At 41.7% G+C, this 13321-nt stretch overlaps 1 protein-coding gene across 7 annotated transcripts in view; it reads left to right on the top strand.

Moving 5' to 3' along the window:
* The window catches only part of fat3a (FAT atypical cadherin 3a), a 141202-nt gene that overhangs the window by 102194 nt on the left and 25687 nt on the right, over positions 1 to 13321 (top strand). For all 7 annotated transcript variants that reach the window (XM_019873864.1, XM_019873869.1, XM_019873867.1 and 4 more), the window contains 6 exons: positions 3042 to 3238; positions 3416 to 3569; positions 5423 to 5656; positions 6025 to 6417; positions 7413 to 7627; positions 8940 to 9077. In XM_019873864.1, the coding sequence (XP_019729423.1) occupies positions 3042 to 3238; positions 3416 to 3569; positions 5423 to 5656; positions 6025 to 6417; positions 7413 to 7627; positions 8940 to 9077 (1331 nt within the window). The remainder of the gene's footprint in view (positions 1 to 3041; positions 3239 to 3415; positions 3570 to 5422; positions 5657 to 6024; positions 6418 to 7412; positions 7628 to 8939; positions 9078 to 13321) is intronic.

Below are 13321 nucleotides of genomic sequence, written 5' to 3'. Positions count from 1 at the left end.
ACTGATATTGCAATAACAAGCAACTACGATAAACAAAGACTTTCCGTAATGTAAGGGTACCATTGTACAGTAGTAGCACCCAATGGCAGCTGTGCGACAACGTGCAGTCATCGAGCAGATATCAGTGGTGTGGTCATTACTTTACTTTGACATTTGTGTCGTTGGTGCAGTTAATGGTTGCAGTAGCAGTAATTCTAGTCCAACTGTAGGTATGCAATTACAGTATTCAGAAAGTCGTTGAGAGCTTTAAAGTGTCTCGTGGTGCGTAATATTGATCAACAAAAATTACTCAGCGCCTCTATCGATTTGAGTCACTGTTTAGGGAATTAATGGCGAGAGGGAAGAAGATGTTTGAATGTCTGCTGGTTTTGGTGTGCATGGTTTGATGAAGAGATTCGCTTGAAGAGGTGGTTCCAGTACGATTTTCTGTGCTACCATGGCATTGTTTTATGTGGAAAGATTTTGACAGAGAAACATTAGCTGCAAAATTATTAAATGACAGATACAATCAGTATAAAATTCTCCAAAGGTCAAACAAATTAAAAAAAAGATGATTTGTTTACAAACACGGGCAAAAAAAATGAAAAATCTGCCGTGACCATTTTTTCTGTAGTGATTGAATACATTGTATAATTTTCAGGTTACCCAAACATTCATTAAGGGCTAAATTAATGAGTCCTATGCCATAAGGAAAATTGATGAAAGTGGGATTAGTTCCATCCTTGATTAAATAGAATGTATTAAGATCAAAGGATTACTTAATTGATTGACAAATAAGACGGTAATGAAGTTGGAACTTCCCATGAGAGTGAGGGAGGCACCACCAAGAGATGGGAGATAAAAGATCTAATGAATAACTTTTGATGGAGGAGATTCCTTCTCGTAATTGCATTGCAATGAGGGTAAACTAGACAGGTACCCTGATTTGTGTCCTTACACTTGACAGTTGAGAACATAAATTTAATGTATATGGGATTCACTTGTATCACACTTTTTCTTCCTTCAAGGTACTGTATTTAATTAAAGCACATTTACACTGCCTTTTAATTCACCAAGTCATACAATCAGAATCAGAATCAACTTTATTGGTCAAGTTTGTAAAACAGACAGGAAATTTATCTCCGGTAGTATGAGCTCCACTGATATTGCAATAACAAGCAACTACGATAAACAAAGACTTTCCGTAATGTAAGGGTACCATTGTACAGTAGTAGCACCCAATGGCAGCTGTGCGACAACGTGCAGTCATCGAGCAGATATCAGTGGTGTGGTCATTACTTTACTTTGACATTTGTGTCGTTGGTGCAGTTAATGGTTGCAGTAGCAGTAATTCTAGTCCAACTGTAGGTATGCAATTACAGTATTCAGAAAGTCGTTGAGAGCTTTAAAGTGTCTCGTGGTGCGTAATATTGATCAACAAAAATTACTCAGCGCCTCTATCGATTTGAGGCACTGTTTAGGGAATTAATGGCGAGAGGGAAGAAGATGTTTGAATGTCTGCTGGTTTTGGTGTGCATGGTTTGATGAAGAGATTCGCTTGAAGAGGTGGTTCCAGTACGATTTTCTGTGCCCTTGTCTTGGTTCTTGCGTGTGCAAGTCCTCAAGAGTGGGTAGTGCGATACCAATGATTTTTTTCCGCATTCTTAACTGTCTGATGCAGTCGAATTTTGGACCTTTCTGTGGCGGCCCCAAACCAACCTGTGATGGAGAAACACAGGACTGATTCGATGACTGCTGTGTAGAACCACCTCAGCAGCTCCTCTGGCAAAAATGAACAAAAATCACAAAAACAAAGACAATACTAGGGAGCGCATCACTGAGGCAGTCACTCATGTTGCATTGTCTTAACCAGATGTATTTTTTTTAAAACTCTTTATTTACGGATGTCCCGATCCGATCACAAAATCGGCGTCGATCACGTGATTTTCAGCTCATAAGGCATCAAGTGGAAAAGATAGGTTTATTTATAATCTAAATGTGCAAATATGTTGCCAGATAGAACACGGGTTGCTTCGTTTTATTTCACAATGCTATGTGTTTGCCTTTTTTTAAGTCACGATGCAGTTAGTGTGACACGCACACACCTACAGACATACCTGTATTTCCTCCGCTGCGCCAAGCTCTTCTGCAGGCAGAGATAGAGCATTGGGTTTGCCTTTGTAGCTTGTTTGGAAGGAGATGCAAGCCGACATATGCTCCTCAATAAGTCTCGCCTTGTCTGATTTTAAAGAAACTTCCCTGTGAAACGGCATCGTTACAGAGTTAAGAGAGCTAAGAGTGCAATATTGCCATTTAAAAACAGCAACATATTCACATTTGTCATGTAGCCTTGATGTAGTAAGTGAACCAACAATATTTGTGGAAATGACATTAGCACTTTTTTCATTCATTGCATTCGGAAATTCACTCTGACACACAAACTCTATTCTGAGAGTGTGAGTGCTCTAAGAGGCAGAGTGGCTCCTTTTTCTTTGCTCCTTTTCTTTAAATTTCCAAATTTTGATTGGTCAAATTCCCCCGTTGCTTGTGTAGCTCGTCCGACGCACCGCAGGCGCACCCAGATTGTGGCACGCTGAATAACTGAACAGCACTTTACAACAACACTGTGAGTTTCCAAACAGTTGGAGTGTAGCTGAATGCACTTGATATGTCAATACTAAGGAATCAATACACTCATGATCATGACCCAGCGAAAAATCCGGTATCACGATAAAAGGTAGTTCTTCATATTGTCATGAAAAACATGTTAATATTTAATACCTATATGTTAATTGGACTCTAATAATAGAAAATGTACTGGGAATGCAATATAGGCTCGGCTAGAATGAAGAACGAAATGGTTGAAATAAATAAATAAGCCACTGCGGTTTGCATTTTGTACACAAGTGTTTCAAATCCTAAAAAATAAATAAATAAATAAATAAACAAGCACATTCCAAATAAATGCTAGTATCATCTGATAAGTTGTAATCATCAAAAAACAAATTGTGTAAACTACTCAGACAGGAAATGGATTTCTCTGTATTTCTCATGTTTTACAGGTGGGAACTATCGTGGCGTGTTTGCGCTCGGTCTCGTTCAGGGTGAATGGAAAATGTACGTGAAAGGGCTGCTGGACAGGGAGGAACGTAACCTCTACATTATTAATGTCACTGCAAGCGATGGACTGTTTGTTTCCCAGGCAACCGTGGAGGTCACAGTGCTGGACGCCAATGATAACAAACCCATCTGTGACCAGGTGACTATTAAGCTTGTTGCTGGCCACTGTCTTTGTTTTTGGGATGCCCTGTATTTGGATGTTTCAGAGGACTATAAATTATTTCAGAGTGAATGTAGCAAGCTGGTGTCAAAGCTTCATGAATTATTTAATCCGAGGGATGTGTCTCTGAGTGTGTTTGGCAATGTATGTCCACAGGCACTCTATACTGCATCGGTCACAGAGAATATCCCCGTGAATAGTGTGGTGCTCAGGGTCGGTGCGACCGATAAAGACGTGGGCATCAGTGCTTGGATCCAGTACTCCTTGTATGGCCTCGGATCCCATGACTTCAGTATCGACCCAGACACCGGTATGAATGCAACTTAGATATCGGGCTCTATGTTTGTGCACAGTGCAAGTCTTGTGTAAGGCCTGTTCTAAATCTGCACGGTGGCAGGTTGCACCCTGTTCTGGTATTTTCACAGACATTTAAAAAGGGGCGTTTTCCAATCAAAGCGGCTCCTCTCAATCCTATAAAATCGTTGCGTGACATGGAAGAAGATGAAAGTAATTTGCTCAAGTCCATGCAGGAGGTCGAAGCGTGTAAAATACGTTCATAAGGGACTGCAGGCAGATCTTTGCGGCTTTACTGTATTACACAATATTTAGTCACTTTTTTTTTTTTTTAATCTTGCACTCAACAAATACTCCATCCATCAATTTTCTACCGCTTATCTGGGGTTGGGTTGTGGGGACAACAGCTTTAGCAGGGAAGCCCAGATTTCCCTCTCTCCAGCTACTTCTTCCAGCTCTTTTCTGGGGTAACCTGAGGGGTTCCCAGGCAAGCTGGGAGACATAGTCTCTCCAGTGTGTCCTGGGTTGTTCCCAGGGCCTCCTGCCGGTGGGACACCTCACCAGGGAGGTGTCCAGAAGACATCCTAATCAGATGCCCAAGCCACCTCATCTCGATGTGGAGGAGAAGCGGCTCGACTCTAAGCCCCTCCCGGATGACCAAGCTTCTCACCTTATCTCTAAGGAAGAGCCTGGACACCCAAAGAGGAAACTCATTTCGGTTGCTTATATCCTGGATCTCGTTCTTCCGGTCAACGCTCATGACCATAGATGAGGGTAGGAACGTAGATAAACCGCTAAATGAAGAATTTTGCCTTTTCGCTGAGATCCTTCTTCACCACAACAGACGATACAAAGTCTGCATCACAGCAGATGATGCACCGATCCGCCTGTCGATCTCTCGCTCCCTCCTGCCGTCACTCGTGAACAAGACCCCAAGATACTTACACTCCTCCACTTGGGGCAAGATCTCCTCCCCGACCTGGAGAGGGCGCTCCACCCTTTTCCAACTGACGACCACTTTTTCAGATTTGGAGGTGCTGATTTTCATCCCAACCGCATCACACTCGGCTGCGAAACGCTCCAGTGAGAGTTGGAGAGCCCTGCTTGAAGGAGCCAACAGTACCACATCATCTGCAAAAACCAGAGATGCAATACTGAGGCCACCTCAACAACAACTTAGCTCCTAGGGTCATCTTTTTAATAGAGAGAGAGAGAGAGAGAGAGAGAGAGAGAGAGAGAGAGAGAGAGAGAGAGAGAAAGATACACACACTCCCAAGTATTAAAAAACAGACACCCCAAAAAATAAATAAAATGTTAATCAAAATTCAACATGTTTGTAAAAAATAAAAACCAACAAACTTGCTCTAACAGGTAATTAAAACGAACGGAATTTAAAAAAACGAAATCTAAACTATAATTAAAAATGCCAAATTATTAAAACACTGATGAAAACACACATTTCTTGAAATGGTTTTAGTGTTAACAGGATTTTTTTTTTTTTTTAAATAAACTGATCCAGCAACATTTCCGTGTGCACGTGGCGCATATATGCCAATAGCTGCGGTCCCAGCAGGTGTGGAGTTGAAATTAATTTCTGCCAACAATTTGTCAGGTGCACTGGGCGCATGTCAGAGGAAACACCCACCTTGGCACAGAGTGTTCTTCTAAAAACACAAAAGGTGAAACAAGGCTTGCAAAATCAAGATTCACCTCTTCAACTCAAAACAATCTGGGGTAGTGTGTAAAATAGTTCAACATCTATAGCCTAAGTTACAAGCCTTTCATTGTGCACATCTACATCCAAATCACCATGCCCATTTTCTTCAATCTGTTATTCTTCCACATGCTATTAATAACTTCATTTCTCAGGTGAAATCAAGTCATCTGTAGCTCTGGACCGAGAAGTGACACCCCACTACTGGCTGGTTGCCCGGGCAACTGATGGTGGTGGGCGATGGTGCCGTGCTGAGGTGTGGGTGGAAGTGACAGACGTGAATGACAACCCGCCACTCTTTACCCTGCCACACTATACAGCAAGTGTATATGAAGACACTGCCACTAAAGCCCTTCTCACTCGTATCCAAGCCATCGACCCAGATGAAGGTGACGTGTTGAATTTGAATACTTAAGACCTCAGAAAAAACTGCTGTTGTTTCTTCTTATTCCTGAATCAAATCAAAATGGACGTCCCAAAGGTCATTATCCACAAAGGTATAAATGAAGTCCAGCTTTAAGATGTATTCAATTGTTATGCTACAAATGGCTTTTCTTTGTTGGATTGGAGTTAGTTTGAGGTCATTTTTGTAGTGTCCATTCAATTCCCAATCCACTTCCTCCCATAGAAGATGATGGCTGCATCAACACTTTTGAAAGGATAATTAGGAAGTTTGTATGTGGCCTATATTTGGTCCGACTTCTTTTTCTTTTGTCTTACTGTAAAATAGCTAGAACTATTTATTTTGTCTTTGCAGCTGGTCCAGGACGTACCGTTGTTTACTCCTTGGCGGACTCTGCTGATGGTTCATTCTCTATTGATAAGTCAACAGGCATCGTGGTGCTTGAACGCATCCTCGACAGAGAGATTCAGCCATCTTATCAGATAAAAGTCCGAGCCTCAGATCAGGGTTCACCTGTGCCCCTCTCTTCATTGGTCAATGTTACAATCACTGTCTTGGACATAAATGACAACCCACCGGTGTTTGAGCGTCGCGATCAGTCAGTGACCATCCCGGAAGATGTGGTGGTGGGCACCAAGATGCTCACAGTGTACGCTGCTAGCAAGGACATCGGAACCAATGCTGAGATTACCTACAGTATACGATCAGGAAATGAGCATGGAAAGTTCAATATTCATTCTCTTTCCGGTGAGTATGACTGGTATTGTTGTTGGTATTGTTTCACTTGTAACTCACTTGAGACTGTGCGCTCTAAGTGGAGCATTTGAGATCAGGGGTACCCAACCCCCGGGCCACGGACCAGCACCGGTCCGTGGGTCGTCGTTTGGTACCGGGCTGCACAGAAAGAATGAATAACTTACATTACTTCCGTTTTATTTATTTCGGACTCTGAAAATTTTTTTTTTTTTTTTTTTAAATTGCCGGATCGTCTGTGACATCCGTCTACAGTATGTCACTCTTGACGCAGGTCAAGGAGCGCTTCTCGGTCACATGATAGGTTACCGCTAAAATGAAACCTGGGCGCTAGCAAAATGAAAAAAAAACAAACGTCTTTGGGAAGGGGAAAATGGCCAGCCAGGAGACAGAAGAGGAGTCTCTGACTTTCAAGAAAAAGAAGGCAAAATTTAATAAACAGTATCATTTATCTCAACGGATTTATCTCAACGGGAGATTCCCACACAATGGTGAGCCGTGTTTTTCATGCACTTTGTATTTGCGGCGCATCTTATTTTGAAGGCACGTTTCAACGTTACCACAACGACCAGAGAGTGTTGCGGCCAGATAGGACGTTCCTTGTGTCATGATTCATGTTTATTATTATGTTTAGAAAATACCACAGTTTTCATACAGGTCATATATAATTCTGTTGTATTTATCCGTCACACCTTCAAGCCCGGTCCCTGAAAATATTGTCTCACATTAAACCGGTCCGTGGGGCAAACAAGGTTGGAGACCGCTGTTCTAGATCATTCCATATTTTCATCAACATAGTGCACAATAGAATTCCGAATGATCCCATATCATTCCCCATCATTTCATTTCATTCAATATCATTCCACATGAGTCCATATTTTCCCAGTGTCTCCAGAAATTGCATTTTCTAGTTCGTTTTTTAATATCTAGGTGCTGCAATATGTCATATTCACCAGTGCTGGTTCTTTTCTCCACTCACCTCCCTGTAGGTGCCGTTATAGTTGCCCAGTCACTTGATTATGAAACCTGCAGGGACTACTTCTTAACAGTGGAGGCTCAAGATGGGGGTACACCGCCATTGAGCGCCATTACTACAGTGAACATAAATGTAACAGACGTCAACGACAACGCCCCCATGTTCAGTCGTGACCGCTACACTACTGTTGTGTCAGAGGATGCCACCATTGGAGAGTCTGTTGTACAGGTATGGTCAAATGAGTTGATGAGTCGTTTATGAACCAAGACATCGTGATTAATCAATTATCTTGACATTTAAAGTTTATACTGATCATGAAAAATTTCTCACAAGAAATATCAAATATGAGGTGTAGTTAAGTGGCACTCTTGGCACACTTATTAGTTGATTCCAGTTTAGAGTATAAGAATGTGCAACCATTTTGGATCGATTAGACCTTGTTTCGCATCTGGCATTTTGATTTGGCCGCAACTGAAATTTTACATTTTCAGACACAGGCAGCATGTTTGAGTCATGGCGAGCGTGTCTTGCTCACAGTTGAGAAGCCCTGGGTTCAAATCTCAGCTGTGGCTATCTTGTGTGATTTTTTTTTTTTTTTTTTTGGTTTTCCCTGCACTTTTTTGTGTTTTCATGGCTACTACGGCTTCGTCTCAAATTCCTAAAGTCCGCTTCTGAGGTTAAGGAATCTAAATTGTCCCAAAGTATGAATGTGAGTCTGAAGGGTCTTCTGTCTGTATGTGCCATGCCTGAATGACCGGAGACCGGTCCTGGGCATACCTCATCTCTTGACAATGGACAAGTTATTGTAAAATGTCACATACAGTATGATACATTTTTAACCGGTAGTGCTGTGTAAGTGTTAAATCAAAAATATACAAAGAAGCATGGTATTGGTATGATGGGCCCAGGGCCAGCTCACAGATGCTAAGGACTCTGGCTGATATTCACCTTCAATGAAATCATATTCAAAGAAATTATTTTTAATAACGTAGAATATCAAGTCAAAAGGAAAGAAGATTACTTTGAAATGATAATTGGATACGAGAAGAGGAGAAATGTGAATTCATCTGAAATCGGCGTTCTTGCCCAGGCAACGCGGCAGCCTACACAGTGGTCACCCACTTTGAATTAATTCTTGAGTGCTCGGTGTTCGTTGCTGTAAGTTTCAAAATTTATGATGATGGAACTTGCACTTTAAATGAAATGAAAATTAAAGGATTCCAGGATTGGGTGTGTGGATGTGTGCGTGTGGATGCATATATGCATTTGTAACGTGCATCCACACATGCATGCCTAAATATTTTCGAGTGTTAAAATACAATAAATAAATTAGGCAAGAAAATAAGGAATGACAGGGTTAGTCATTAAAAAAAATGCATTTACTTGGTGAACGGTACTGTTACAGCATCTGTGAAACGATTGAATGAATGAATGGTTTATGGAGCGGAAATTTGAGAAAAAAACAAAAGTGTGTAAATCCCCAAAACCAAAGAAGCTGATCTTTATGTGCGGCTTGCATGTGGACGTGCGTGCTTTGCAGTTGGTGGCAGAGGACATGGACAGTCAGCTGAATGGGGCCATCCTCTACTCCATTGTGAGTGGGGACCGAGACAACCAGTTCTTCATTGACCCGCTCAGCGGGATCGTCAAAGTCAACAAGCATCTGGATCGTGAGACGGTGAGGGCGCACAAACACACACACACTTACACACTTAAAAATCCACATGAATCTCATAATATTATTTTAAACATTTACCAATTAGCAGTTTTTCTTTTTCATGAACAACCCAGAGAAAATTGGGCACTAATCTGATCTCATATTACATGCCATATTACGAGCCAAAAGCTCCCATAGACAGCCACTGAGAACTCTGGAAAGCGGATGAATCCCAAATCAGATGGCAATTATTCACACCTTTCCACAAAAGCCAGACACACAAGTTATATTGAAAGTCTCACACATGAGCTCAGTAAATGTACTTCCTGCCATCTCCATCTCCTCCACTCAGTCGTTTTCTCCCCCCTTCGCATTGTCTGACTCTTCGTCTATTCCTCTTCATCTGCAGCGCCTGAAAACTTCAGTAATGTTGAGATTCTAATCATCAAGTATTCTCGAGTGTGGTCCGTAAGCCATCTCAGTGCATTTCGAAATTGGGTGTGTGGGATCAAAGCTTTAGGCCCGGTAGGCCAGAGATGTGAGCTAATGATTTTAACAAATTTTGGTTGTTATCATTTTCCTCATAATGTTTTGCTGCTGCATTGACAATCCTCTCCATTGTACTTAATTAGTATTTTTTTTTTAAATAGCAAAACAAACTGTGGAGCACCATGCAGCACATTAGGGAAACAAATCGTGCGCGTGCGTGCATGTGTGTGTGTGTGTGTGTGTGTGTGTGTGTGTGTGTGTGTGTGTGTGTGTGTGTGTGTGTGTGTGTGTTCATTATCAAACATCCATCCATCCATTTTCCGATCCACTTTATCCTCACAAGGGTTGCGGGGGTTGTTGGAGCCAGCCTCCTGTCCAGCCTCCTGTCCTCCTGTCCCCAGCCTCCTGTCTTCGGACAGGAGGCTGGGGACACCCTGAACCAGTTGCCAGCCAATCGCAGGGCAACACAGATGAAACAACCATCCGCCCTCACACTCACACCTAGGGACAATTTAGAGGGTTCAATCAGCCTGCCATGCATGTTTTTGGAATGTGGGAGGAAATTGGAATACCCGGAGAAAACCCACGCAGGCACGGGGAGAACATGGAATCCCCACACAGGAAGGTCGGAGCCGGGATCAAACTCACGACCTCTGCACTGTGAGGTCGACGCACTAACCACTAGTTCACCAGGTCGCCCGTTATCAAACATCCATCCATCCATCCATTTTCTACCGCATTATCAAACAATCCCTCATTATTACTACATCGCAATAAACAAATCACACCATCTTGGAATTAAGGTACATGCAGTAAATATCATCCAATATACATTGTGACAACAGCGATGTTTGTCAAATCTCCTTACTTGGAATAATCTGGAAATGCAAAAAACCATGTCCATTTCCATCTAAACGTATTGGAACAGTGAGTCCAATTTCTTTGTTTTCACCTATTTTCAACATATTTGGATGAAATATTAATCGACAACTATGAGGGGGGAAAAGGTCCACATTCCAGCGGGCTGTATTTACATCTGTACATGATGCATAACTTAAAAGAGACGTTATTTAGAACATCACATTTCTTGCTGAGAAAATGCATTGGACCAGATTTGAGCAGAATCAAACAGGGTGAAATGAATACAAATAAAAGTATATACATTCTTCCCCGGTGTCTTGAGAAAATGTTTCTTAAATTCTGAAAATGAGCTGGTGCTCACGTTGCACCCGTGTACTCCTGGCTCAATTCCAAGTACCCTTTACATGATGGGGGCGGACATAGAGTATTGAGATGCAGCCAGGTATGCTTGCCTAGAGTTTGGAAAAAAAAAAAAAAAAAACAGGGACTCATAGATTAGACTATGTTTTGTATTTTCTCTTGTGGAGGCAGTACTTCATCAAGAAGTTGTCATATGTCACTTGTTAAATTCGTGTCACGCCCCTGTGCATGTGGTGCATGCAGTGGTCAAATCGCCAATAGAATACAATATAATACATGTTTACTGAAATAGCACTTTCACGTCAGCTGCGGCTGTAACAAAGCGCTTTACAGAACAAGTAACATAAAATAACAAAATTCAGTAATATAAGACACAGACATGCAATAATAACCATATTCCAGCATACGCCTTGTTGTTTGATGCAGTTATAGATGAAAGAGGAGAGAATCAAAGTTTCCTTTCACCAGTGGATCAGAGTCGTCATGCTCAAAACGTGCATGACGTCCCACACTTCAGCTACAAGCTAAGTTTGAAAGTAAACAAGAAGCTGTAGCGTCCATTGACGATGAAAAGAGACTGGTTCACTTCTCCTATCCCATGTAAATCCGCTTCAACTCCTAGCGCCGACTCTCAGTTCCAAATAAGCATACAGAACCCCGCTACACTGAAAAAAGTTTAGTTGATTTTTTTTTTTTTTCGTCAATTGGTTGCAAGAAATAAATCATCTGGATCCAGATCCTGATAACATTTGTATAATTGACCAGACATCTACTTGCTACTCTTACTGCTACTTGATGAGATAAAATTGAAATTCTAGGCACCATTTTTTTTTCAGTGTATGAAAAACATAGCCAAGCTGACTGTCAAGTTAGAGGCGGGAAAACCGATTGTGATGGCTGTGTTATGTAAATTAGCTGCTGGATTGTGACATAATTACTTGGTAAAATAAGGAATGGGTTTTTTACCAACACATTTTCTGAAATCGGCAGCAAACAATTGATTTAATATGTTGGTAAGTTATAAACTTTCCATATCGAGTGTGTATATATACACCGTAATTTCCGGACGATAAGCCGCGACTTTTGTCACACGCTTTCAACTCTGCGGCTTATTTCATGAAGCGGCTTATATAAAGACTTTTCCAACGACCGCCTGTGTACCGTCTTTCTTTGTAAATAAAACAAAAAAAAAACGAAAGACCCTGATCTACCCTATATGTAAAAGCACCTTGATATATATCTATCTATGTGTATATATCTATATCTATCTATATATATATATATATATATACTTTTCTCAACTTCAAAATGTATTATCTTTCCACCCACAAACAGCCCGCTGGTTCTCATGTTAGTTACACCTCTAAAAACTAAAAATGTAGTCTTAAAACCCTTCTCTGAAACAAAGTATAGACATGAATTTATTTTTATTGCCTTTGTCAGAAAACACACCTCAACACCAGTCACATAATTTTCCATTCCTTTTGCTCAGTTGAAAATAACTGTGGGTGGGTGGAAATAAAAGGGACTGCTTTCTATGTTGTGTGTCCAAACCAGATGTAAGTACTGAAGGAAGAGCTGAAACGTTGACCTTTTATCTCATGCTCATCTTCTGATCTAAAACCCAAATCGTTTTAGTCTACAGCAAAAAAATGAAATAAGAAATAATAAAATAAAGTTCCTCACCAATTTAATACTTTTGGATGGGACTGTAGCTAATGGCCACACTACCTTATATTTAGGATGTAAAGTCTAAAGAGACCAAGTACAACTGCTGTTTCTGCCTTGAGGGATTCTTACTGTCAGAGAGGTATTGATTTAATATTTTTAAAAATAATTTAAGAAGGTAGTTTACAGTCGTGAAGACTAAGGTAACTGATACATTTTAAACATTGCTCAATTTGAGGCAAAGCAGCTCTGTCCCACAGCAAGCCACAAGCAAAAATAATAAACATAATGTTAAATTAATACCCCATTGACGGCAGTGTTATTTTTTTTAGGTTAAGTTTATGATACAGCCTTTGTCTTCGATGGAATCTAATGAGTCGGTTGACTGGTTAGCACGTAGGCCTCACAGTGCAGAGGTGCAGGGTTCGATTCCGTTTCCAGCCTTCCTGTGTGAAGTTTGCATGATTGGCCCGTGCCTGCATGGGTTTTCTCCGGGCACTCCGGGTTTCTCCCACATTCCAAAAACATGCACGGCAGGTTGATGGAACATGTGAGCGTGAATGGTTGCTCGTCTCTGTGTGCCCTGCGATTGGCTGGCAACCGGTTCAGGGTGTCCCCTGCGTACTGGCCAAAGACAGCTGGGATAGGCTCCAGCGAACCTTGTGCGGTTGAAGGCAGGTCAGAAAAATGAGAAAATGGAGGAGGATGAGGTAATCATGTTTTGTGACATTGTCCAGTTAGCCTCGCGTGGTGGGATGCCTCCGAGTGGCGCGAGGGGGGAACGCCGGGGCTCTTGGGAAGGAGGTGGGGTCTCAGCTGAAGGTGAGGCACCCAGCCCTCGCCCCGCCGGAACGGAGGGGAGTGGGAGTAGCCGCCCCACAACCCTC

This window comes from Hippocampus comes, unplaced genomic scaffold (assembly GCF_001891065.2).
Source record: "Hippocampus comes isolate QL1 unplaced genomic scaffold, H_comes_QL1_v1.1 scaffold374, whole genome shotgun sequence".
In the NCBI taxonomy this organism is placed as follows: Eukaryota; Metazoa; Chordata; class Actinopteri; order Syngnathiformes; family Syngnathidae; genus Hippocampus; species Hippocampus comes.
The sequence above is the reverse complement of the archived record's forward strand: the minus strand, read 5'-3'. Positions and strand labels throughout refer to the sequence as shown.